The sequence below is a fragment of the Salmo salar genome, chromosome ssa19, assembly GCF_905237065.1.
Source record: "Salmo salar chromosome ssa19, Ssal_v3.1, whole genome shotgun sequence".
Lineage (NCBI taxonomy): Eukaryota > Metazoa > Chordata > Actinopteri > Salmoniformes > Salmonidae > Salmo > Salmo salar.
The window spans coordinates 44374131-44401995 of NC_059460.1; the positions used below are offsets into that span (position 1 = coordinate 44374131).

Here is a 27865-nt window from a genome sequence, read left to right on the forward strand (position 1 = left end):
GTTATCCTAATACAGTGTATTTCCTTATGGTGAATATCTTCTCAGGTTGAACTGGAGTTAGCTAATTGCTCATTTCTAGCTATTATCATCCATGCAGCATTATTTATGGGATACAAAATTCTCCCATTGCACGGTTGACAAAATCACAATGGTGTAAGTAGCAAAGTTTCACAATGCGGAAAAGGCAAATGTGATTTATTGCTTCTTTCGCTTTTGATGCAATCTCTCACCTCCAAACCCTTTTGAGCAGCAATAGACATGCAAGTGCTATACTTCAAAACAATGGACAAAGGCACATATGTTGCCAGATTGTGATGATACAGATACAAGATCTTTAAAACATCCTAAAACATTGGCATTTCTGTCTGAAGTATAGATACATAGTATCTAGTTCTTAATGATGATGATACCAAAACAAAAATTACTGATCATATTGTAACTTAATCTCATGCAAATACGTTCTTTAAGCATGTTTAACTGACTTTCTACAGAATGTGGTATGAAATACTTTGAACAAACGTAGATGTTTTTGGCAGTTTTATTGTGTGTGTGTGTGCAATGACAAAGAGGAAGTGAGGGTGGAGAACCACTAACCACATTGATCAATTCCTTTATGCCCTGCCTAGTCCTTAGAAGAAACTAACACAGCAGGAGATAAAGAAACGGTATAGTACAGTGATTCACAAAATATCATCAGAAGCAACATAACAGTAAAGTGAAAAGGCATGGTTGTTTTAAGTTTCTATAGGATGCCAACCTGTGCTGAGTTTGGAAATGTTTGGACAGATTTCTAACGGTAAATGTGTGATGCAGGGTTGATATTCACAGGAAAATGTTTGGCACTGTGTATGGATTGATATGGATGACCGTTACCGCGAGCTTGTTGATCTCAACGGGACATCCCTCACCCGCACCGATGCCTGACCAGTATGCCAGAGGACTGGTGAGTGGTCCTAAGGTGTCTTCATTTTTTGTCTTGTCATAACTGCTTTACTTAGTATAAAATAAATGTGCTCTATCGAAACCATTCTGATATTTTTGTTTATAGACTTTTTTTTGTTTCGCTTATAACCTATGTAAGTAAATCATTGTTTGGAATTTCAGACGTAGCCACAACGATATTTAGAAAATGTATAGCCTGTATTTTTTGGGGGGGGAAATAAACATATATTAATACCACCCACAGTGTTTGAAATCTAAAATGTAACCAACCGTTACACGTTATTGACTTTAGGAACATTGTGTGGTAAACCACTATGGGGCACACCCTCTTTTGACAGTTGACAAACCAAAATTTCTTATGACTGATAAACAGTCCTGAGATTTAACTCCCTCAGTGCTATAGTGCACTTACCAAGAATCGCTACAATACACAGTAGGCCTCTGCATTAACTCGCTCTGCTCCAGCGAGTTAGTGCACATAGATTAGAGCAGTGGTTCCCAAATTTGTTATAGTCCTGTACCCCTTCAAACATTTAACCTCCAGCTGCGTCCTCTAGCACCGGGGTCAGCTCACTCTGTAATGTTGTTTTTTGCCATCATTGTAAGCCTGCCACACACACACTATACGATACATTTATTAAACATAAGAATGAGTGTGAGTTTTTGTCACAACCCGGTTCATGGGAAGTGTCAAAGAGCTCTGATAGGACCAAGGCACAAATAATAATATAATAATAATCAATAATTTTGCTCTTTATTTAACCATCTTACATATAAAACCTTATTTGTTAATCGAAAATTGTGAATAACTCATCACAGGTTAATGAGAAGCGTGTGCTTGAAAGGATGCACATAACTCTGCAATATTGGGTTGTATTGGAGAGAGTCTCAGTCTTAAATCATTTTCCACACACAGTCTGTGACTGTATTTCGTTTTCATGCTAGTGAGGGCCGAGAATCCACTCTCACATAGGTACTGTACATGGTTGCAAAGGGCATCAGTGTCTAAACAGCGCGATGTGCCAAGGCAGGATACTCTGAACGCAGCCTAATCCAGAAATCTGGCAGTGGCTTCTGATTAAATTAAATTTTCACAGAACCTCTTGTTGCAATTTGATGAGGCTCTCTTGTTCAGATATCAGTAAGTGAACTGGAGGCAGAGGAGGAAAGGGATAACGAATCCAGTTGTTTGTGTCATCCGTTTGGGAAAGTACCTGCGTAATTGCGCACCCAACTCACTCAGGTGCTTTGCTATATCACATTTGACATTGTCAATCATACAATGATGGAAAGACCTGTGTGTTGTCCTTGTTAATGCAGACAGAGAGGAGATCAAATTTGTCCTGCACATTGAATATAGTTGCGGAGAGTCCCTGTAATCCCAGATTCAGACTATTCATGCGACAAAAAACATCACCCAGATAGGCCAGTCGTGTGAGAAACTTGTCATCATGCAAGCGGTCAAACAAGTTTACATTATGGTCAGTGAAGAAAACTTTAAGCTCGTCTCTCAATTCAAAAAAACGTGTCAATACTTTGCCCCTTGATAACCAGCGCACTACTGTATGTTGTAAAAGCGTTACATGCTCGCTGCCCATATCATTGCAAAGTGCAGAAAATACAAGAGAGTTCAGGGGCCTTGCTTTAGCAAAGTTAACCATTTTCACTGTAGTGTCCAAAATGTCTTTCCAGCTGTCAGGCATTCCCTTGGCAGCAAGAGCCTCTCGGTGGATACTGCAGTGTACCCAAGTGGCGTCAGGAGCAACTGCTTGCACGCACGTTACCACTCCATTATGTCTCCCTGTCATGGCTTTTGTGCCATCAGTACAGATACAAACATGAGCAGCAGCTACATTTGGCTACGTACGGACCGTTAGTGGAATTCCCGCGAGAGAGTAACGGTTAATGTGATTGGATGTTAATTGTTTGACTAGGCTACCTGTATTTGACATTGTATTGTTATTTCGCTGAACACTAGATGGTTTAATTTTATTTTTGGCTGTGAAACGAGGTTACTCAGGCGACAAAAAAACTCACCCAAATGTATAGCTGTTACATCTGCCCCCGCCACACCCTCTACTCCTCACCCTGTGTCTCCCTAAACCTGCCGCCACTCCCCCAGTGATCTCTCCCTCTCTCTCTCTATGTGGGTGTATTTGATTGTGTGAGTAGAGACATGTGTGCTGGAGGCAGAGCAGATCCCCAACATCTGCAACCTGTTCCATAATCAAGACATCTACAAATACTCAGCCCTGCCACCTCCACGCTGCCAGATCGTAGCTTCTGCTCAGTCAGTCTGCATTTCAAGCCATTTGTTCCTGCGTTGATCTTGTTATCCCGTTGTGCATGTTTTCCCTAGGCTGAGGCTGCTTTTCTCTCCGCTACAGTGCCGTCAGTTCTGACTCTGGACCCTGTCTCCCTTGTCTTGTCAGTCCTGCTTCCCTGCCCTGGATCCCCGTTCTACTGCTTCTTTGAATTCCGCTCCCGACCTGCTTACCTGGCTCCTACTCCCCTTGCCCCAGCCTTAGCCTCAGTTCCCTGCTACCTACCCAAGCTTCCACTGGTCTGCACCCCCCCCCACCCCCACCTAAGAATAGCCCCATTGGAAAATATAAATGGACTGTTTGAAAATGTGAGAAAAAAAAAGTTAAATAAAAAATTATACATTTAGAAAATGTGAATCACATTTTTATTTGGCGTACCCCCAACGGCATTGCGCAGGAATACCTGGGAATACCTGGACTAGAGGAACGGAACGTGCAATATAACGCCCTGGATCAGAGCTAGCATTAACCCTGCATAACCTCATTAACCCTCTCTCTGACAGATTCTTCATCACTTAATAGCCACACAAAACAAGAAAAATACCCCTTGTATCACCGCCGTTGTGTCTAATGCGTTGAAGCTACGTCAGTTATGTGTGTAAGCCTACAGGGCTAGGCCTAGCTAGTTGGCTATCCTGAGCGCGATCAGCTAGCTAGTTGGCTATCCTGAGCACGATCAGCTAGCTAGTTGGCTATCCTATCCTGAGCGCGATCAGCTAGCTAGTTGGCTATCCTGAGCGCGATCAGCTAGCTAGTTGGCTATTCTGAGCGCGATCAGCTAGCTAGTTGGCTATCCTATCCTGAGCGCGATCAGCTAGCTAGCTGGCTATCCTATCCTGAGCGCGATCAGCTAGCTAGTTGGCTATCCTATCCTGAGCGCGATCGGCTAGCTAGTTGGCTATCCTATCCTGAGCACGATCAGCTAGCTAGCTGGCTATCCTGAGCGTGATCAGCTTCAGTGATCAGGGATTCACAGTCTGGTTTCACTCAGGATTCACTGAATTACAGCAAGACCTGAAGAGAGAAACACTATGTTGATGGTAATTGTGTGGTGCTAGAACATCTGGGGGCTGAACACATACCATATGACCTTGACAAAGGTTCAAGGGTTTTTATTAGTCATATTTAAAAACATGAAATGACAGGAATTTAAGACAGGAACAAAAAAAAACCATCAAAATACATCAAATATAAAAGTCCTTCAAGTATCAAAGTGCAGTTTATTATTGAGATATTGTCTCAGGCCATATTGTCTGTTTTAAGTGATACCGGGAATGTCTCTGGTTAAAATGGTGTATAACACTGGGAAGGAAAAAGTCCCTGGGCTGGTTTGTCCCTGGAGTGCTGTGTGCAGGGGGTGGCTTTCATCAGCTGTGATGCTCCTTAGTATCACAACAACTGACATCAAAGTCTGCTCTCCTCCTCTGCTCTCTGTTAGGATTGGTTGAGCCGGTATGGTTACCTCCCTCCTCCTGACCCTCGCACGAACAAGCTGCAGACGAAGGATGGGGTTGAGCGGGCGATTCGGGAGATGCAGAGATTCGGAGGGCTCGAGGAAACGGGCAGACTGGGTAACCCACTGTCAACTTACAGTAAAGCTTCGTCACTTGACCCTTTAAGCCAACTGTAAAGTCTTTCATTGCGACTTGTGTGTGCACAAACACTGGTGATATTCTGTGAAGGGCCTTGAAGACAAAAAAAGGGTTTTCAATGAACATTAAGATGCTTGAAACCATTGCTAACACTTTAACCATTTTTAAGTCATTAAACCTGCAGTGGTAAGCATGTATAGGCTTATGAATGTTGTGTCTCTATGCATAAAGTGTTCCACCGTCTCAAACTGACTGTTTGGATCATTATAAGATGCTTATAAAACATTATAAATGGGTCATACATGCTCATGATGAGTCTTATAATGTGTTATAACAGTATTATTATGCATCATACCTGGATGCTTTAACGTCACTGGGTGTCATGTGTGAGTGTCTTGCCTCTGTATTTTCAGATAAAGACACTCTCAATCTCATGCAGACGCCTAGATGCTCTCTCCCTGACATTGTGGGATCGGAGGACATGTTGAAAAGGAAGAGGAGGAGGAAGAGATACGCCCTGTCAGGCCTTCGCTGGGATAGGACCGACCTAACATGGAGGTGTGCAAAATTTGTCATTGGGACAAACAGATTCACACATTTGAGTATTCTTCTGTGTAGTGTAGTACTGCGCAGACCTGGGTTCAAATAGTATTTGTCATCTTTCAAATACTTTGAGCATTTGATTGAGCCTGCCTGGAGTGTCAAATGGCCTTTTTTTTTACATTTGGGAATATTCCATTGGTTCCTTTGCACCAGGTACTGTGCCATACCTGGTAAGCAGTATAATAGTGTATTTTATTTATTTGTTTGTACTACTGATGTCCTTCCTGTATCCAGTGTCCACAGTTACCCAAACCCATCCCGCTCGACCTCTGTCTTCCACCCGGACATGGTGGAGGGAATCCTGACTCTGGCCTTCAAGGCCTGGAGTGACGTGACCCCCCTCAGCTTCCGACAGCTCTCTGGGAGCGACAGAGAAGATAAGGGGCCCGGAGGGGACATCCGAGTGTCTTTTACCCGCTCGCTCCATGACGACGGGTACCCTTTCGACGGTAGAGGGGGCACCCTTGCCCACGCCTTCTTCCCGGGGAGGGATGACGTCGCCGGGGACACGCACTTCGATGACGATGAGTACTGGAGCTATGGAGGTATTTAAAGATAGTCAAATGGATGGATGCATGGATGGGTGGAAGGATGGATCTTCAATTCCCACAATAAATACAGACAGAGAGAGAGATGATATTGACCGACTGATTAACACAGCACCTGCTGGTTTCTCAGGGGACAGCAGTAGCATAGACCTCTTCACAGTGGCAGTGCATGAGTTTGGCCACGCCCTGGGTCTGTCCCACTCCTCCTCAGATCCCTCCATTATGAGGCCCTACTACCAGGGAGCTGTGGAAGACATCTCATCCTACAACCTCCCTCTGGATGACAGGATGGCCATTCAAGAGCTCTACGGTAGGGTGTCTTATTTAATGGTTTAAAGGGTCCTAGATGTAGCTGGTGTAGAGAGTCAGGCGCAGGACAGCAGATATGAGGAATCAACATACTTTTACTCAAAATGTCAAATATACAAAGTAACAAATACACGCACACCATGACAGACTGAAAATACAACAAACAATCACTCACAACCAAACATGGGGAACAGAGGGTTAAATAATAAACAGGTAATTGGGTGAGTGAAACCAGGTGTGTAAGACTAAGACAAAACAAATGGAAAATGAAAAGTGGATCGGTGGTGGCTAGAAGGCTGGTGACGTCGACCGCGGAACGCCGCCCGAACAAGGAGAGGGACCAACTTCGGCGGAAGTCGTGACAAATGGACTCTTTAAAAAAAAGATATGTTCTTTAAGGATTCTATATTATGTTGAGAGTTGTGGGAAAGATAGACAGAAAACGTGTCACAAAGGCAGTGGGCTGGATTCAAAACCCACGCTAAATCCGACAAACATGTGTGGAGTATGCAGCGGCACTAACCGCTAGACCACCCAGGCCACACCAACCCATAACTCTAACCCTAAACCCAACCCAACTCTAATTCTAACCCTAACCCAGCACCTAAACCAACATAACCTAACCATAAAAATTGGGAAATTCAATGTAGGTTTCTTGGTCAGTCATGTCCCCTAGTTTTTCCCCTTGGTGCCACATCTGTCCACGGCTTTTACGGCACCTCTATTTGCATAACCCAAACCGCCCTCTTTCCTCAACCCTTTTGCTTCCTCTTTCTGGCTTAACAGTCGGGGGGTTATTTCCTGCCCTTACACAACTACTGTTGTTGTTTACACACTCGCTTTAGTTATAAAATACGATATTACAGTGTTAGGATTTCACAATGCAATTCAGGGAAACAGATCCTAATTTTGGTACACATAGAAAGGAGTCCTGAGTGCATTCAGGTGTGTGTGCCGCAACAAATGTTGTTCACAATAGACAAACATAGACTGATTATGTTCAGAAAAATCCAAAGTATGACACCATGTTATCTTGTAAGTGTACATCAAACATAGTGATCGTAAACGTTGACACTGAGGGAAATGCCGTAAATTAAGACGACTCTATGCAGTTTGAAAGATGAGACGTTGAGTATTATAAGAAACACCGCTTTGATGTCATACAAGCAAGTCAAACATTCCAAATGTGCACTTCACATTTTCATAGCATAAAACTCATGACAAATTAAGTCAAATCTAATTTTATTTGTCATATGCTCAGAATACAACACCTTACTGTAAGTAAGCATTTCACAGTAAGGTCTACACCTGTTGTATTTGGAGCATGTGACAAATAAAATTTGATTTAATTTGACATGAGTTTTATGATATGAAAATGTGAAGTGCACATTCGGAACGTTTGAGCCAGAGCTCTGACGTCATATATATCATGTTACTGTACACTCACTGCATTCCAATTTAGCCGTTTATCTGTGCCCAAATCTGCCATTTTCAACCCATATACGGGTATGTGTCTTCACTGACATTTTCAACCTGTCCCTGACTGAGTCTGTAATACCAACATGTTTCAAGCAGACCTCAATAGTCCCTGTGCCCAAGAACACCAAGGTAACTTGCCTAAATGACTACCGACCCGTAGCACTCACGTCTGTAGCCCTGAAGTTCTTTGAAAGGCTGGTCATGGCTCACATTAACAGCATTATACCAGAAACCCTAGACCCACTCCAGTTTGCATACCGCCCTAACAGATCCACAGATGATGCAATCTCTATTGCACTCAACACTGCCCTTTCACACCTGGACAAAAGGAACACCTATGTGAGAATGCTATTCATTGACTACAGCTCAGCGTTCAACACCATAGTACCTTCAAAGCTCATCACTAAGCTAAGGACCCTGGGACTAAACACCTCCCTCTGCAAATGGATCCTGGACATCCTGACTGGCCGCCCCCAGGTGGTGAGGGTAGGTAACAACACAACCGCCACGCTGATCCTCAAAATGGGAGCCCCTCAGGGGTGCCTGGTCAGAGTACTCCACTCATGACTGCATGGCCAGGCACGACTCCAACACCATCATCAAGTTTGCCGATGACACAACAGTGGTATGCCTGATCATCGACAACGATGAGACAGCCCATATGGAGAAGGTCAGAGACCTGGTCATGTGGTGCCAGGACAACAACCTCTCCCTCAACGTCATCAAGACAAAGGAGATGATTGTGGACTGCAGGAAAAAGAGGACCAAGCACTCCCTCATTTTCTTCGACTGGGCTGCAGTGGAACAGGTTGAGAGCTTGAAGTTCCTTGGTGTCCACATCACCAACAAACTATTATGGTCCAAACACACCAAGACAGTCGTGAAGAGGGCACGACAAAGCCTATTCCCCCTCAGGAGACTGAAAAGATTTGGCATGGGTCCTCAGATCCTCAAAAGCTTTTACAGCTGCACCATTGAGAGCATACTGACTGGTTGCATCACTGAATGGTATGGCAACTGCACGGCCTCCAAACACAAGGCCCAAACAGAGGGTAGTGTGTATGGCCCAGTACATCACTGGGCCAAGCTTCCTGTCATCCAGGACCTCTATATCAGGCGGTGTCAGAGGAAGGCCCTAACAATTGTCAAAGACTCCAGCCACCCTAGTCACAGACTGTTCTCTCAACTACTGCACGGCAAGCGGTACAGAAGCGACAAGTTGAGGTCCAAAAGGCTTCTTAACAGATTCTACCCCTAAGCTATAAGACTGCTGAACAGCTTATCAAAGGGCTACCCAGACCCCTCTTTTACGCTGCTGCTACTCTCTGTTTATAATCTATGCATAGTCACTTTAACTCTACCTACATGTACATATTACCTCAGTTACCTCGACTAACCGGTGCCCCCGCACATTGACTCTGTACCGGTCCCCCCTGTATATAACCTTGCTTGTTATTTTACTGCTGCTGTTTAATTATTTGTTACTTTTATTTTCAGTGTTTACTTTTTTCTTAACTTCCTAAAGCATTGTTGGTTAAGGGCTTGTAAGTAAGCATTTCACTGTAAGGTCTACAGCTGTTGTATTCGGCGCATGTGACAAATAACATTTGATTTGATATGAGTGTAAAGGGTTAAGTCACAACGCATTGGAGAAGATCCAAGGTTCCTCCCTTGTGACCTTTTCCGCCAATGCGTTTTGAGAAGGAGGCGAGGAGAGAGTAAAATTCACCCTTTCTCTCTCCCCAGGGAGGAAGAAGAGCAAGCCTACAGTCCACCATGGTGACAGTGGTTCAACTCCCAGTCACCCTCGCCTGGCCAGTCCTCCACCTCCAAGGCCAACAAAACAGTGAGTGGAGCCAGAGAGAGTCAGGTCTCAGACATTTCTATGCCTGATTCACACTATAGACCAGACTGGAACCATACTGTGCTGGCCGGAATGGTTTCTTTTCACATTGTCCTTTCCAGCACGGTTCCAGCAACTATGTTAACCAGGCCATCCCAGTATAGCTTGGCTTGGCTCAGCTCGGTTTGACTGAGTACTGTGAAATGGGTATAATATTTCTTATCTGTCCAAACAGGATTAAGCAAATTGTTTCTCCATGGTTCTCATATGCTGATGTGTGATGGACACGAAGGACAGACATCAAACATTTTTGTCCATAATCTTTCACGTGCATCATAAATCCAAAATGTTACCTAGCTAGATACATAGATGATACTGTAGCTGCTGAGATTTAACCTGATAAGAAAATCGTTATTAGATATTTCATAAGTTTAGCTGATGTTGTCATTATGACACAACACATTCGTAATATTGAGTTGCACCCCCCCTTGCCCTCAGAACAGCTTCAATTCATTGGGGCATGGACTCTACAAGGTGTCGAAGGCGGTCCACAGGGATGCTGACCCATGTTGATTCCAATGCTTCCCACAGTTGTGTTGGCTGGATGTCCTTTGTGTGCTAGTCCATTCTTGATACACACAGAGAAATGTTGAGTGTGAAAAACCCAGCAGCGTTGCAGTTCTTGACACAAACCGGTGCACCTGGCACCTACTACCCTACCCCATTCAAAGGCACTTAAATCCTTTGTCTTGCCCATTCACCCTCTGAATGGAACAGATACACAACACATGTCTCAATTGTCTCAAGGCTTAAAAATCTTTGTTAATAGCCTGTCTCCTCCCCTTCATCAACTCTGATAGAAGTGGATTTAACAAGTGGCATCAATAATGGATCCTAGCCTTCACCTGGATTCACCTGGTCAGTCAATGTCATGGAAAGAGCAGCTGTTCTTCATGTTTTGTATACTCAGGGTATACAGTAACTATGTCCTTAATCAATCACTAAAGTCACTCACAGTATTGAGTGTCAGGTTGCCACTGAAGTCCAGTGTCTTTACTTATGCTTCACTGTCTTTCTTCCATGACCAGTTCGGACCACTCTTTCCAAAATCGTTGTGAGGGCGGATTTGATGCTGTGGCAAATATCAGAGGAGAGGTCTTCTTTTTTAAGGGTAAGAGAAATACAACAGTAGTGACAACAGCAGTGACAATGTGTTTACACAATTACACAAACAGAAATGCTTTGTTGAATGGCGTATTTTGTATGCAGAATTACCATTGTCACAAAATAAATCTTCAGAGGGGAGGGTTTTAATTAACAGTAAAGAGTTTTTAAACGGAAGTGCTCTTCAGCTAAAAGGGATCCCCTACATTGACAGAAATATTGCCCAGAAATCACTTAATTGAACAGAAAGGGGCACACATACCCATGGCCATGATAACTAGCCTAATAACTAAGGATTGTGTGGTTTCATGATTTAAAACATTGATAAATGTCATATCTTATGTGTATGGGATGTTGTTGCAGTGGCATTTGCGTCTCTCACCTTTACATCCATGAAAAACACTTTAAAATGACAAAATAGTTACCAGGGGTGGAAGTAACAAATTGCAAATACTCTCATTACTGTAATTGAGATATTTTTTGAGTGCTTGTACTTTTTATAGGATTTTTCTAAGTCAGTAATTTAACTTTCACTTAAGTACGTTTTGAATGAAGTACTTCGCTACCTTTTTAAAACCATCAGTTACAGAATGCAATTTTGTACGCTATCCATAATAGTACAGTAGATCCCTCGGAGCCAGAAAAAAACTGCTCATCGTTGTTTAGTCAGTGACCAATCAAATCAAATTTCACACATCGCACCAGTACAGGCCAATCAAATCAAGCTATGCATACAATATGAGTGATGGTGGTTGGAAGGTTTTCAAAAAGGCTAAAATAACTTAGTTTAGTTCGAGATGCATCGTGAAAAAGAGGAAACGTTTTTATCAAAGTGATATGTGTGAAACCGATGGAGATGGAGGAGACTTTGTATTTTAAAGTATAAAAATATATTTGCAAGTAGCTGGCCCGAACAGAAACAACATTCTCACTAACAGTTACAAAAAAAAAAATATTGTTGTGACTGTGATATGTTGTTGTTTATCTACTTTAAAAAGAGTGGATAAGAGTGTCTGCAAAATGACCAAAAAGTAAATGTGTGTGTGAAAATGAACATTCCAAAATTACCTACAAAGCACACTGGGTATTATTATTGGCCTTATTTCGGGGCGGAGCTCATTTCAATAATACTCAGCGTGCTTTGCAATTGTTAATTTTTACATTACATTAACATTGTATTCATTTAGCTGATGCTCTTATCAAGGGCAACTTACAATTAGTGCATTGATTTTTGCTAGGTGAGATAACAACATATCACAATCGGATCAATTACATTTTCCCTCAACAATAAACATTTATATTTTGTTCATTTCCCAGATGCTCTTATCACACCATAGTGCTATCAGACTTCTGATACTAATGGATGGGTAAAAGGGTGGGCCACAAAATTTGAATGCTTTAAAAAAATGGTCTGGAATAGTATTTTGTATTTTGAAAATACAAATGACAGTATTTTGAAAATACAATACACAAAATACGTTGGAGTGTAGTTCATCCCAGTGTAATTCAAATTTCAAAATGGCGTGGAAATTCAAATCAAAAGGAAGAGACTGTAGATTCTTCAAACTTTATTATAAGATTTGCAAATCTGGAGCTGTGAACAATCCACTCAACAGTGCAGAGTTAAGAGCCCAACGAACAAGAGTTGGGTCACAGCTTTTATAACCTTTGTCTACGTGGCAGTTTAGCAGGTGTGTGAGATCATGATGTGAACATAGCGTACAAACAAGTGATAGTGCCAGTTTTGTTAACCCTTTCTGCTGATAGAATTGCCACTTCTACTCAAACTAGCCTCTGTTCTTTTCATATCTCCACACAGCTGTGCCCTTGAAAGATATAAAAAGAACAGGAGGGACCAAAAACTGGTGACTCTCAAATGACCCTTTGTCTTTGGCCGCCTGACTAAGTTACTCAGAAACAAGAGTGGAAAAACACTGGCTTCTTCTTACATGAGAGAAACAAACAGTGGAAATGTACAGGTTTAAGATATTGCACATACAGTGCATGTGCATAACAAAGTTTGTAATTTTTCCACCATAAAAATACTCAGAAGTAATTAAAATACATATTTCAAATACATCTCTGCTTGCAGCTAAGTTAGCTAGTTAGCTAAATGGTTAACTATCACCTGATGATGATAGCCATTGTGGCTAGGACGTGTGGTGTGGTGATGGCGGTGTGTGGTGATGGCTAGCTAGCTATCGATGGAGGTTATCTGGGCTGGCTAACAACATTAAACTAAAGTCAGCAAGTGAGCTAGCTAGTTAAGTGAAATAGCTAGCTAGCTAGCTAGCTAATGCATTTAGAGAGACCTAGGATTTAGAGAGACCTAGCATTTTTAGCTATGTATTGTGCTTTGTGTGTGTAAATTAGGATAATGTTAATCTAAAAGACAGAGAATCAGTAAGTCTAACTGTACATGCAACTGTGTGAGTCCACACAATAGGTACAGCTAGATATGGACTCGTCTCAACATTAGACTACTTTTTAGGTTTGAGAACATCTGACAAACTTACTTCAGTCTCAATATCTGAGAATAAGTATGAAAAGTGTATGTTTGGGCTATTGCAATGTCAGTGATATGACGATATAAATTACCACATAAAGCAGAATTTGCTGAAATATTCAATATGTGTATGTTGTGCATTTGCCACTATGAAGGTTTAGTCTACCTGAAGCATCATTTGACACATTGACAGGTGACGAGACAGAGCAACGGATGCAACATTAATCCGATGAAGATGATTTCTTATCATCACTGATGCCCAAAAGGTCATAAGGTACAGGGGAGCTGGATGGGTACCTTGCCTTTGTGTCAGTCAAGGTGGATTTGCTTCATTTCTTTCCATACCTCTGGTATTTTGGTATTTTATTAGGATCCCCATTAGCTGTTGCAAAAGCAGCAGCTACTCTTCCTGGGGTCCACACAAAACATGAAATGTGAAATAATACAGAATATTAATAGACAACAGTTCAAGGACAGAACTACATGAATGTAAAATAATCACAAAAAGCACACGTAGCCTACATATCAATACATACACACAAACTATCTAGGTCAAATAGGGAAGAGAAGTTGTGCCATGAGGTGTCGCTTTATCTGTTTTTAAACCAGATTTGCTGTTCAATTGAGCAATATGAGATGGAACGGAGTTCCATGCAATAATGGCTCTATATAATACTGTACTCTTTCTTCAATTTGTTCTGAATTTGGGGACTGTAAAAGAAAAAGACCCCGGGGGCATGTCTGGTGGGGTAAGTGTGTGTGTCAGAGTAAGTTGACTATGCAAACAATTTGGGATTTCCAACACTTTAATATTTCTTATAAAAAGAAGAAGTGATGCAATCAGTCTCTCCTCAACTCTTAACCAAGAGAGACTGGCATGAATAGTATTTATATCAGCCATCGGATTACAATGAAGATCAAGACATACTGCTCTGTTTTGGGCCAGCTGCAGCTTAACTAGGTATTTCCTTGCAGCACTCAACCACACAGCTGGACAATAATCAAGATTTTGGAGTCTGGTGTCAAAAAAGCAGAGCATCTCTTTATTCCTGACAGACCTCTCCCCATCTTTACAACCATTGAATCTATATGTTTTGACCATGACAGTTTACAATCTAAGGTAACGCCAAGTAATTCTGTCTCCTCAACTTGTTCAAAAGCCACAACATTCATTAACGGATTCCGCCGAGGTCTAGAACTTCGGGAATGATTTGTACCAAATACAAAGCTCTTAGTTTTAGAGATGTTCAGGACCAGTTTATTACTGGCCACCCATTCCAAAACAGACTGCAGCTATTTGTTAAGGGTTTCAGTGACTTCATTAGCTGTGGTTGCTGATGCGTATATGGTTGAATCATCAGCATACATGGACACACATGCTTTGCTTAATGCCAGTGGCAGGTCATTGGTAAAAATAGGAAAGAGTAGAGGGCCTAGAGTGCTTTGGCTTCCCTTCCGGCCTCAGGACAAAGACTTTCCTCTAGGCTCAGATTAAAGATATAACAGATAGGAGTGGCTATAGAGTCATCTCAAATCAAATCAAATGTATTTATAAAGCCCTTCTTACATCAGCTGAAATCTCAAAGTGCTGTACAGAAACCCAGCCTAAAACCACAAACAGCACACAATGCAGGTGTAGAAACACGGTGGCTAGGAAAAACTCCCTAGAAAGGCCAGAACCTAGAAAGAAACCTAGAGAGGAACCAAGCTATGAGGGGTGGCCAGTCCTCTTCTGGCTGTTTCGGGTGGAGATTATAACAGAACATGGCCAAGATGTTCAAATGTTCATAGATGACCAGCAGGGTCAAATAATATTAACCACTGTGGTTGTCGAGGGCGCAACAGGTCAGCACTTCAGGAGTAAATGTCAGTTGGCTTTTCATAGCCGATCATTGAGAGTATCTCCACCGCTCCTGCTGTCTCTAGAGAGTTGAAAACAGCAGGTCTGGGACAGGTAGCACGTCCAGTGAACAGGTTAGGGTTCCATAGCCGCAGGCAGAACAGTTGAAACTGGAGCAGCAGCAGGCCAGGCCAGGCCAGGTTGTCCTGAGGCATGGTCCTAGGGCTCAGGTCCTCCGAGAGAGAGAAAGAAAGAAAGAAAGAAAGAAAGAAAGAAAGAAAGAGAAAGAAAGAAAGAATGAGAGAAAGAAAAAAGAGAGAGAATTAGAGAGAGCATACTTAAATTCACACAGGACACCGGATAAGACAGGAGAAATACTCCAGATATAACAGACTGACCCTAGCCCCCCGACACATAAACTACTAAACTCATAAACCCATCTACCAGGAAGGTAGAGCAGCACTAGCTTTCCATCTAAGTTGTCAATGCCAGGAGGTTTGTCATTATTGATCGATAACAATACTTTTTACACCTCTCCCATACTAACTTTACAAAATTCAAATTTGCAATGCTTGTCTTTCGTTATTCATTTTTTTGTACATGAATACGATGGCTCACTGTTCATTGTTGGCATTTGTTGCCTAAATTTGCCCACTTTGCCCATGAAGTAATTATTAATATAATTGGCAACATCAAATGGTTTTGTGATGAATAAGCCACATGATTTGATGAAAGATGAGGTTGAATTTGTCTTTCTGCCCATTATTTCAAGTACTCCAGAGTATTTCTCCATCATTATTTCCATAATTGATCTGGGCTTCTTCTTCTTTTTGTTGAGTTTAGTCACATAATTTCCCAATTTGCAGTTAAGTCAGCCAGTCAGATGTGCAACCACTTATTAGCCACTCCTTTTGCCCCATCTCTTTCAACCATACAGTTTTGAAATTCCTCATCAATCCATGGAGACTTCACGGTACTAACAATCAGTTTCTTAACAGGTGCATGTTTATCAAAAATTCAAAGAAGCAATTTCATAAATTCATTAAGTGCAGCATCTGGATGCTCCTTATTAATCACAGCAGACTAACAGATATTTTTAACATCATCTACATAAGAGTCACATGACTGTATGATCTCTTGTACGCTATTTTAGGCCCAGCTTTTAGAATTTTGGCTTTCCTGGATATAGCCACTATATTGTGATCACTGCATCCGATGGGTACGGATACAGCTTTAGCACAGCATTCTTAATAAAGATGTGATCGATACATGTGGATGATCTTGCTCCTGTATTGTTAGTAAACATCCTGGTAGGTTGATTAATAACCTGAACCAGATTACAGGCACTGGTTACAGTGAGAAGCTTCCTCTTGAGCGGAAAGCTTGTCACGTCCACTCCCGCTCCTCCTCTCCCGTACGACAAAACTAAAGCCTGTAGGACCTGCCTTGTTCATAGTGCTGTTAAGAAGGTAGAGCAGCACCTTATTATGGGCAGACTTTTCCCCATCTTAGCAACTGTTGTATCAATATGTTTCGACCATGACAGTTTACAATCCAGGATTACTGCAAGCAGTTTAGTCACCTCAACTTGTTTCAATTTCCACATTATTTTTTAAAATATTTATTTGAGGTTTAGGATTTTAGTGAATGATTTGTCCCAAATAAAATACTTCTAGTTTTAGAAATATTTACAACTAATTTATTCTTTGCCATCCACTCTGAAACTAACTGCAACTCTTTGTTAAGTGTTGCAGTCATTTCAGTCACTGTAGTAGCTGACATGTATAGTGTTGAGTCATCCGCATACATAGACACTGGCTTTACTCAAAGCCATGTCATTAGTAAAGATTGAAAAAAGTAACAGGCCTAGACAGCTGCCCTGAGGAATTCCTGATTCTACCTGGATTATGTTGGAGAGGCTTCTGATGGGGTTCACCTTGGGGTCATGATAGGGGCTGTACCAAATTTTTGATGTATTATAATAATTGAATATGCTTATGTTGTATTAATAGAAGGGGAAGGGTTATATTTATAGGGTCCTAGACTACAGATTAACAATATATAATCATTATATGGTTTAATATTGCTTCACAGTTCTTTTCTAGTCTCTGCCTCTTATAAAGAAACGCTCTGAGAGATGTGTGAGTTATTGCAGTCAAAACAGGGTGTCTGTGACAAAGCGCCTTAAAGACAAAAGAGATTCATAAGACACAGAACCCTGCAGGGGAGTGAAAGAAATAAGAGACTAGTCAGACATACCACTATAAATCAACATGGAGAGTGGACATTTTCTGTTGAGCCTTTAGATAACACTGGAACTAGTGTTTGTATAGCTGTGTAGGCATGGGCTTGGTCTCATGAGTAGAAGGTAATGACATAGGCAGTGACATCACTAGGGGTTGACTGCAAGCATAATAAAACAACTTGGACCATTTGCTATTTTGCAGAACTTACTCGGAAACATGCGTGCTATGTTCCCGTTGTCAACTTCTGTCTGCAATTGCATTAATAAAGGTTTGATTCATTTACATAAAGATATTGTCTAATTGCTGATTTCACCAATGAGCCTATGATTGACAAGGAACAAGGAATGAACCCCAACACTTCCATTAAAGAACACCCTCTGTGTTCTGTTAGATAGGTAACACTTTATCCACAATATAGCAGGGCGTGTAAAGCCATAACACATACGTTTTTCCAGCAGCAGACTATGATCGATAATGTCAAAAGCAGCAATGAAGTCTAAAAAAACAGCCCCCACAATCTTTTTATTAAAAATTGTTGAATGTCCTTCCCTATAAGCATGCTGAAAGTTTGTTGTCAATTTGTTTACAATAAAATAGCATTGCATCTGGTCAAACAACATTTTTTCCAAAAGTTTACTAAGTGTTGGTAACAGGCTGATCGGTCGGCTATTTGAGCCAGTAAAGGCCGGCTTTACTATTCTTAGGTAGCGGAATGACTTTTGCTTCCCTCCAAGCCTGGGGGCACAATCTTTCTAGTAGGCTTAAATTGAAAATATGTCAAATAGGAGTGGCAGTATCATCCGCTATTATCCTCAGTAATTTTACATCCAAGTTGTCAGACCCCGGTGGCTTGTCATTGTTGTTAGACAACAATAATTGTTTAACCTCTTCCACACTCACATGGAATTCAAAATTGCAATGATTTTCTTTCATAATTTGGTCAGAAATACTTGGATGTGTAGTGTCAATGTTTGTTACTGGCATGTCATGCCTGTTTGCAAATATTGCCAATTTTTATTTAACCTTTATTTAACAAGGCAAGTCAGTTTAGAACAAATTCATATTTAAAATGACGGCCTACCAGGAAACAGTGGGTTAATTGCCTTGATCAGGGGCAGAACGACAGATTTTAACTTGTCAGGTCGGGGATTCAATCCAGCAGCCTTTCAGTTACTGGCCCAGTGCTCTAACCACTAGACTACCTGCCACCCCAAATGAAAAAAATAATTAAAGTAGTTGACAATATCAGTTAGTTTTGTGATGAATGAGCCATCTGATTCAATGAATGATGGAGCTGAGTTAGCTTTTTTCCCCAACATTTCATTTAAGCTGCTCCAAATCTTTTTACTATCATTCTTTTTGTAATTTATCTTTGTTTCATAGTTTCTTCTTCTTTTCATTCAGTTTAGTCACATGATTTCTCAATTTGCAATACATTTGCCAATCGGTTGTGCAGCCAGACTTATTCAAAGTAATTTTCTTTATAGGTGCATGCAGAATGCTGTGGTAGCCATGCTGGTTCAGTGTGCCTTGAATTCTAAATAAATCACTGAGAGTTTCACCAGCAATGCACCCCCAAACCATCACACCTCCTCCTCCATGCTTTACGGTGGGAACCACACATGCGGAGAGCATCCGTTCACTTACTCTGCGTCTCACAAAGACACGGCGGTTGGAACCAAAAAATCTCAAATTTGGACTCATCAGATTTCCACCGGTCTAATGTCCATTGCTCTTGTTTCTTGGCCCAAGCAAGTCTCTCCTTATTTGTGTCCTTTAGTAGTGGATTCTCTGCAGCAATTTGACCATGAAGAGGTGATTCACACAGTTTCCTCTGAACAGTTGATGTTGAGATGTGTCTGTTACTTGAACTCTGTGAAGCATTTATTTGGGCTGCAATCTGAGATGCAGTTAACTCTAATGAATTTATCCTCTGCAGCAGAGGTAACTCTGGGTCTTCCTTTCCTTTGGCGGTCCTCATGAGAGCCCATTTCATCATAGCGCTTGATGGTTTTTGGACTACACCTGAAGAAACTTTTAACCTGTTGAGGACCCCTTCGAGATAGGATCCCGTTAACGGGATCATTTGACAAAATAGCATGGCGCGAAATTCAAAACAACAAAAATCAAATAATTTCAATTTCTCAAACATACGACTATTTTACACCATTTTAAAGATACACTTCTCGTTAATGCAACCACATTGTCCGATTTCAAAAAGGCTTTACAGTGAAAGTAAAACATTACATTATGTTAGGACACCACCTAAACAAGAAAAGCCAAACAGCCATGTTCCTAGCAAGGAGAGGCGTCACAAAAACCCGAAATACAGCTAAAATTAAGCACTAACCTCTGACGATCTTCATCAGATGACACTCCTAGGACATCATGTTACACAATACATGTATGTTTTGTTCGATCAAGATCATATTTATATCCAAAAACAGCATTTTACATTGGCGCGTGATGTTCAGAAAATGTTCAGAAAATGTTTAGCCTCCAAAACTCCCGGTGAATGAGCACAATGAGCACACATATTACAGAAATACTCATCATAAACGTTGACAAATTATATCATAATTATTTAAAGAATTATAGATATACTACTTTTTAATGCAACCGCTGTGTCAGATTTCAAAATAACTTTACGGAGAAAGCACATTGTTCAATATTTTGAGTACATAGCTCAACCATCAATGCAAGCTATACAGTTAGCCACGAAGTCACGGCGTCAACAAAACTCTAAAATAGTGTTATAAATCTTTTCTTACCTTTGCTGATCTTCGGCGGAATGCACTCGCAGGATTCCCACTTCCACAAGAAATGTTCCTTTGTTCGATAATGTCCATCATTTATGTCCAAATACCTCCGTTTTGTTGGCGCATCCAGAACACTATTCCAAAGGCACGAGGCGGGGGCGCAAATAAATAGACGAAAAGCTCAAAAGTTCCATTATCGTTTGTAGAAACATGTCAAACGATGTTTACAATCTTTAGGGTATTTTTAACGTAGAAATGCGATTATTTTCCAACCGGACAATAGCGTATTCATTCCAGAAGAAAAAGAAGGAACGGCGCACTCACGGGCTCGCACATCACCAAGTCCCTTGTCCTCAGACAGGCCACTGATTGACTGAGCTCCTATTTTCTGCGCAGTAACAGGAGAAGGATGAAAAAAGTTTCTAAAGGCTGTTGACAGCCAATGGAAGCCTTAGGAAGTGCAACGTGACCCCTTAGACACTGTAGTTTTGATAGGGATTCAAAAGAACTACAATTCTCAGATTTCCCACTTCCTGGTTGGATTTTTCTCAGGTTTTTGCCTGCATATGAGTTCGTTATACTCACAGACATCATTCAAACAGTTTTAGAAACTTCAGAGTGTTTTCTATCGAAATCTACTAATAATATGCATATCCTACCTTCTGAGTCTGAGTAGGAGGCAGTTTAATATGGGCACGTTTTTCATCCGAACGTGAAAATACTGCCCCCAATCCCTAAGAGGTTTTAAAGTTCTTTAAATTTTTCAGATTGACTGACTTAAAGTAATGATGGACTGTCGTTTCTCTTTGCTTATTTGAGCTGTTCTTGCCATAATATGGACTTGGTATTTTTCCAAATATGGCTATCTTCTGTAAACCACCCCTACTATGTCATAACACAACTGATTGGCTCAAACGCGTTAAGGAAAGACATTCCACAAATGAACGTTTAACAAGGCACACCAGTTAATTGCAATGCATTCCAGGTGACTACCTCATGAAGCTGGTTGAGAGAATGACAAGAGTGTGCAAAGCTGTCATCAAGGCAAGGGTAGCTACTTTGAAGAATTTCAAATATAAAATATATTTTGATTTGTTTAACACTTTTTTTGGTTACTACATGATTTCATATGTAGTATGTCTTCACTCTTATTCTACAATGTTGAAAATAGTAAACATTATGAAAAACCCTTGAATGACTAGGTGTGTCCAAACTTTTGACTTGTGTGTATATATATAAATATATACATACATATATATTTTTTGTATACATATTATTTTAAATGCTTTAAAGTAAAGCAAATTATTTTATGTTGTTTAGATCAATCAAAAAAAAGACTATTAATATACCTTTTATAAAATGTGTCTCTAAGTTTCATGTAATTGGCGTTACTGTCTTGAAAATCACCAATTACAAAGATATACAAGGACCTTGAGCATTCTATCTCCAATGTCAAAGTGTTATCAGGGGAAGGGTTTCAATATAAGAAAAATTATTAGCTAATCACACCCTTTTTAGTTTGTCATAAATTTGAGGATTCCATTGATAATTTGGTGTGTCTATTTTATGAGCGTAATTGGTGTTACTCAATTTAAATGGGAAATTACCTTGTGATCAAAATGATTAATCATATCACTTTAGTAAATGCTTTTAAAGGGGTTATTAATGACCATAGATTTAAGAATTAAGAAAATCCTGAATTACCAAAAATGTGTCATTGGTGTGACCATCATTGCTGTTACTACTCTTTCTGGTGGCACAATGTTATTGTCACGCCTTTCTTCGTCGGAGGACGATATAGCGAAATCGTCGTCTGAAAAGGTGGACCAATATGCAGCAGAGTTGACGTTCATTTTCTTAATTTTATTAAAGAACGTTTGAACACGAAAAACAAGAAAACAATAAGCATGACAAATGACAGTTTTTCAGGCTCACAAAAACACGCAATGCAAAAACAATCTCCCACAAATACAAGACAAACACACCCAACTAATATAGGACTTCCAATCAAAGGCAACACCAAACAGCTGCCTTCAATTGGAAGTCCACCCCAATTAACTCAACATAGAAACACACTCACTAGACTACACATAGAAATACATAAACATAGACCATAACTCAAAACCCGGAAATAATAAATCAAACGCCCTCCTAACTAACACACCACCCTGAACCACATAAAACAAATACCCTCTGCCATGTCCTGACCAAACTACAATAACAATTAACCCTTATACTGGCCAGGACGTGACAGTACCCCCCCTTTAAAGGTGCTAACCCCGGAAGCACCTTAAAAATTAAAAAATAAAATAAAATAAACCACAACCCCAAACAACAAAACAAAAATTCCCCTCTACTAAAAGGGAGGGAAGGGAGGGTGGCTGCCGTCAACGACGGCACTGTGCTACACCCCCCCTCCCCAACCCATCTATATCAGGAGGTGGCTCCGGTTCTGGCCGTTCCAGGCAGTCGGGCCACTCTGGCAGCTCGGGGCAGTCTGGCCAGTCTGGCAGCTCGGGGCAGTCTGGCAGCTCGGGGCAGTCTGGGCAGTCTGGCAGCTCGGGACAGTCTGGGCAGTCTGGCAGCTCGGGACAGTCTGGGCAGTCTGGCAGCTCGGGGCAGTCTGGCAGCTCGGGGCAGTCTGGCCAGTCTGGCAGCTCGGGGCAGTCTGGCCAGTCTGGCAGCTCGGGGCAGTCTGGCCAGTCTGGCAGCTCGGGGCAGTCTGGCCAGTCTGGCAGCTCGGGGCAGTCTGGCAGCTCGGGACAGTCTGGGCAGTCTGCCAGCTCGGGACAGTCTGGGCAGTCTGGCAGCTCGGGGCAGTCTGGGAAGTCTGGCAGCTCTGGGCAGTCTGGCAGTTCGGGACAGTCTGGGCAGTCTGGCAGCTCGGGACAGTCTGGCAGCTCGGGACAGTCTGGGCAGTCTGGCAGCTCGGGACAGTCTGGCCAGTCTGGCAGCTCGGGGCAGTCTGGCCAGTCTGGCAGCTCGGGGCAGTCTGGCCAGTCTGGCAGCTCGGGGCAGTCTGGCCAGTCTGGCAGCTCGGGGCAGTCTGGCCAGTCTGGCAGCTCGGGGCAGTCTGGCGGCTCGGGACAGTCTGGGCAGTCTGGCGGCTCGGGGCAGTCTGGCCAGTCTGGCGGCTCGGGGCAGTCTGGCCAGTCTGGCGGCTCGGGGCAGTCTGGCCACTCCGGCGGTTCGGGGCAGTCTGGCCACTCCGGCGGTTCGGGGCAGTCTGGCCACTCCGGCGGTTCGGGGCAGTCTGGCCACTCCGGCGGTTCGGGGCAGTCTGGCCACTCCGGCGGTTCGGGGCAGTCTGGCCACTCCGGCGGTTCGGGGCAGTCTGGCCACTCCGGCGGTTCGGGGCAGTCTGGCCACTCCGGCGGTTCAGGGCAGTCTGGCCACTCCGGCGGTTCAGGGCAGTCTGGCCACTCCGGCGGTTCAGGGCAGCTCTGGTGACTGTTGACTGGCGAGCAGCTCTGGTGACTGTTGACTGGCGGGCAGCTCTGGTGACTGTTGACTGGCGGGCAGCTCTGGTGACTGTTGACTGGCGGGCAGCTCTGGTGACTGTTGACTGGCGAGGCTGCGTTTACGCACTTGAAGCCTGGTGCGTGGTGCTGGTATTGGGCGTACCAGATTGGGAACACGCACCTCCAGGCTAGTGCGGGGAGCGGGAACAGGACGAGTCAGACTGGGTTGACGCACTTCCGGGTCCGCACGAGAGACAGGAGCTGGAAACCCAGGGCTATGGAGGCGCACAGGCGGTCTTGATCTTACCTCCTGCACAACCCGTCCTGGATGGATGGAACTAGTAGCCCTGCACGAGCGGGGTGCTTGTACAGGGCGGACTGGGTTGTGCAGGGGCCTGATGGTAGCCGTGCGTAGAGCGGGAGTTGGGTAGCATGGTCCTCGGAGGCGTACCGGCGACCAGATGCGCTGCGCAGGCATCCTCCTACCAGGCTGGATGCCCGCTCTAGCACGGCACCTGCGAGGGGCTGGAATAACGCGCACTGGACTGTGCGTGCGTATGGGTGAGAGTGCGCTCCTCCATATAACCACGGGTAGCTGGCTTCCGGCTCTTCCTAGGCCTAGCCAAACTACCCGTGTGCCCCCCCCAAAAAAATTATTGGGGGTGCCTCTCGTGCTTATACGCCAGTCGTGTCCCTCGGAAACGTTCCCGGTTCATACCAGCCTTACTCCATGGGCCTTCTCCGGCCATAACCTGCTCCCATGTCCATCTCTCCCGATTGTCCAAATCACAATTCCTCTGCTCCTTCCTCTGCTGCTTGGTCCTGGTTTGGTGGGAGATTGTTTTTGCATTGCGTGTTTTTGTGAGCCTGCAAAACTGTCATTTGTCGTGCTTATTGTTTTCTTGTTTTTCTTGTTCAAACGTTCTTTAATAAAATTAAGAAAATGAACGTCAACTCTGCTGCATATCTGTCACGCCTTTCTTCGTCGGAGGACGATATAGCGAAATCGTTGTCTGAAAAGGTGGACCAATATGCAGCAGAGTTGACGTTCATTATCTTAATTTTATTAAAGAACGTTTGAACAAGAAAAACAAGAAAACAATAAGCACGACAAATGACAGTTTTGCAGGCTCACAAAAACACGCAATGCAAAAACAATCTCCCACAAATACAAGACAAACACACCCAACTAATATAGGACTTCCAATCAAAGGCAACACCAAACAGCTGCCTTCAATTGGAAGTCCACCCCAATTAACTCAACATAGAAACACACTCACTAGACTACACATAGAAATGCATAAACATAGACCATAACTCAAAACCCGGAAATAATAAATCAAACGCCCTCCTAACTAACACACCACCCTGAACCACATAAAACAAATACCCTCTGCCACGTCCTGACCAAACTACAATAACAATTAACCCTTATACTGGCCAGGACGTGACAGTTATCATGATGGTTAAACAATATTGTAAGTCATTAAGCTGCCATATTAGTTGATTTAGAATGGCAAAATGTACCCAAATACATTTAAATAAAATACAGCATCTGGAAGTCCTTTTTGTTGTTGTTGCCGTGCCCAAATGCCACCGCAATTCAAGAACGACCTGTATATGAACCATACAGGCCCAAATTTGACGTAAACAATTAACATCTCATTTTCCACACAGCCTCTTTAATTATTATGTCGCTTGTGTCAGGTCCACATTTCTGGAGGATGCAGAGGACAGGTTATCTTGTCTCCCTCAACCCAGCCCTGATTAGAAACTTCTGGATGGGGCTCCCCCCTGAAACCAACAAGATCGATGCCGTTTACGAGAGGAAGAGCGACGGCTTCATCATCTTCTTCATAGGTGGGAAAGACAACAGCACTGTTGTAGCCTTATGTCATGTTCATTATGGGACACAACGGAAACATTTTGCAAAGGAAAAGGAAAATAAGCATTTATCGGAGGTACTACCTCCCTGTTTCAGTCCATTTTCTTCTGTTTGGTGCCTAATGAACATGTCCCTAGTTAGAATTTAAAACATAAGAACTATGCTACAGTGGCTAATATCCTTATGAATGTCATTGTTGTTGTGATGTAAAACAAAGGTGATTTCCTCCTCCTATCTTTTCCTGTGCAGGGGCTCAGTACTGGGTGTTCAAAGACACTGTGGCCCGCCCCGGCTACCCCAGGCCTCTGGCAGAGTGGGGGATGAGGACCAAGGACGGCGGGAAAGTGGAAAGAGTGGAGGCTGCCTTCGTGTGGGCCCACAACGGGAAGACCTATCTATTCAGCATGGGTGAGTTCTGGAAGTTCGACGAGGGCCGCAAGGAGGAGGGGAGGAAGCCGGAAGGGGGCTACCCCAAAGACGCAGCCCTCTGGAGAGGGGTGCCAACGGACCCCGATGACATCATCAGCTGGGGAGAAGGTGAGGCCTTGAGAAAGACTTGAGCCTTGATGAGATGAAGGTGGGCTGCAGTGTTAATGTAAAGAAAGTGATAGTTCAGTGTTGTTCTACATTACTAGGGCCAGTTGTTTTTCTGGGCCATGTGACATGTCAGGGAAAGTCTCTGCTTGGACACCTTGATCACATGTAACCAGCTCTAAAAATATAGTTAGTTATTTTTCAGTTGGTTGAAACTAGTCAGCAAAATACTTTCTAGACCTCAACTCTGCTTAAAATGTCCAACCAAATATATTATCTAAGTCTGCATTTTAGCTTGCAATGTCATACGCAATCATTAAACAGCCCACCCGCGTTTCAAAGTATTTTAAACCAATTGTTTGATTATGTTACCTTCTAGGAGATGCTTACTTCTTCAAGGACAACCTCTATTGGGTCAAGCAGAGAGGAGGACTGGACCAAGATAATGTCACTCCAAAATCCATTGCGGTGGATTGGCTCAGGTGTCCACAAGTACCCACACCTACACCCCACCTTCCAGCCAATCCTCATCCAAGGGGAAAAGACTGCAGCTGTGACTTGAGCAGAGCATCTGCAAGGCCCATTTGCAGTTGGTTGATCCTGCTATCTGTCGTGGTAGTATTCACCTGATTTGTTTTAAATAAACAAGTTAATAATATTAGTAAAACACAGTCATGTCTACTCCTTTCTGAAAAGTTCATTATTTGAAATGTATGTTTTGAGTAAGGGTGACCCTCTCTCTCTGCTATAGTCCTGCACTTATACCGACCCATCGACCCATCTCTAGGCTCCCTTGTCTGGCAAAGATCCTAGAATCTATAGTCAACAAACAGTTACAGTCTTTTCTTTCTGCTAACAGTATTCTTAGCACCAATCAATCTGGTTTTAGATCTAAACACAGTACCACATCGGCCACTATGCTTGTTGTAAATGATATTGCAAATGCCTTAGATGATAGAACGCACTGTGCTGCGTTGTTTGTAAATTTGTCAAAAGCTTTTGACACTGTAGACCATGCTATCCTTTTGAGTAAGCTGTCATCTATAGGAGTGGGCACTGATGCCTGCCGATGGTTTTATGACTATCTTAAAGATAGAACTCAGGCCGTCATGGTCGATGGGGTCAAGTCTGACTCCTTACAGTTACTTAAAGGGGTGCCTCAGGATTCAATAATTGGCCCACTATTGTTCTCACTTTATATAAACAACATTGGTGATGATGTCAAATATTGTAAATTCCATTTATATGCAGATGACACAGTGATGTACTCTATTGCTCCAACAGCGGACCAAGCTTTAATGCAGTTGGAGTCTGATTTTAAGATACTACAGGGGTCTCTTTTACAGCTTAAACTTGTTTTAAACGCTAAGAAAACAAATGTCATGTTTTTTTCTAGGTCTAAACTCTCAGTTAGAAACACTTTTGTAATCACTAGCTTGGATGGTACTCAAATCAAACAGGTCTCTGCATATAAATACTTAGGGGTATGGTTAGATGATAAGCTTTCTTTTAAAAAACATGTTACTGAATTGGGAAAAAAGCTCAAATTCAAGATAGGGTTCCTTTACAGAAACAGGGCTTGTCTGTCCTTTGTAAATAGAAAACAAATTGTGCAGGCTACTTTTATGTCCGTTTTAGATTATGGTGATATTATCTATATGCATGCATCGGCAAACACATTAAAACCACTGGATGCTATTTACCATTGTGCACTCAGGTTTATCACGGGTGATAGTTACAAAACTCATCACTGTATCCTATATCAACATGTGGGTTGGGCCTCTCTATCATCATTCATTTCCACTAGATATACAAATTTTAAAACCAGAT

The 27865-nt window shown here is 42.6% G+C and overlaps 1 protein-coding gene across 2 annotated transcripts; it reads left to right on the forward strand.

Moving 5' to 3' along the window:
* The first annotated feature begins 643 nt into the window (after positions 1-643).
* mmp25b (matrix metallopeptidase 25b) lies at positions 644-27737 on the forward strand. 2 transcript variants are annotated; one of them, NM_001165402.1, is given in 11 exon segments: positions 644-665; positions 814-943; positions 4705-4837; positions 5272-5416; positions 5696-6006; positions 6140-6319; positions 9544-9643; positions 10729-10811; positions 25324-25476; positions 25751-26038; positions 26415-27737. In NM_001165402.1, coding segments are annotated over 10 exon segments (1755 nt in total). In that variant the 5' UTR covers positions 644-665; positions 814-832; the 3' UTR covers positions 26666-27737.
* The last annotated feature ends 128 nt before the right edge of the window (positions 27738-27865 follow it).

Bases quoted from the DNA above. Each gene is read 5' to 3' on its own strand.
- mmp25b (XM_045701888.1), top strand. From the start codon at position 833: ATGTTTGGCACTGTGTATGGATTGATATGGATGACCGTTACCGCGAGC. The intron at 25,477-25,750 runs GTGGGAAAGACA...TTTCCTGTGCAG, and splicing joins CTTCATCATCTTCTTCATAG to GGGCTCAGTACTGGGTGTTC. The intron at 26,039-26,414 runs GTGAGGCCTTGA...GTTACCTTCTAG, and splicing joins CATCATCAGCTGGGGAGAAG to GAGATGCTTACTTCTTCAAG.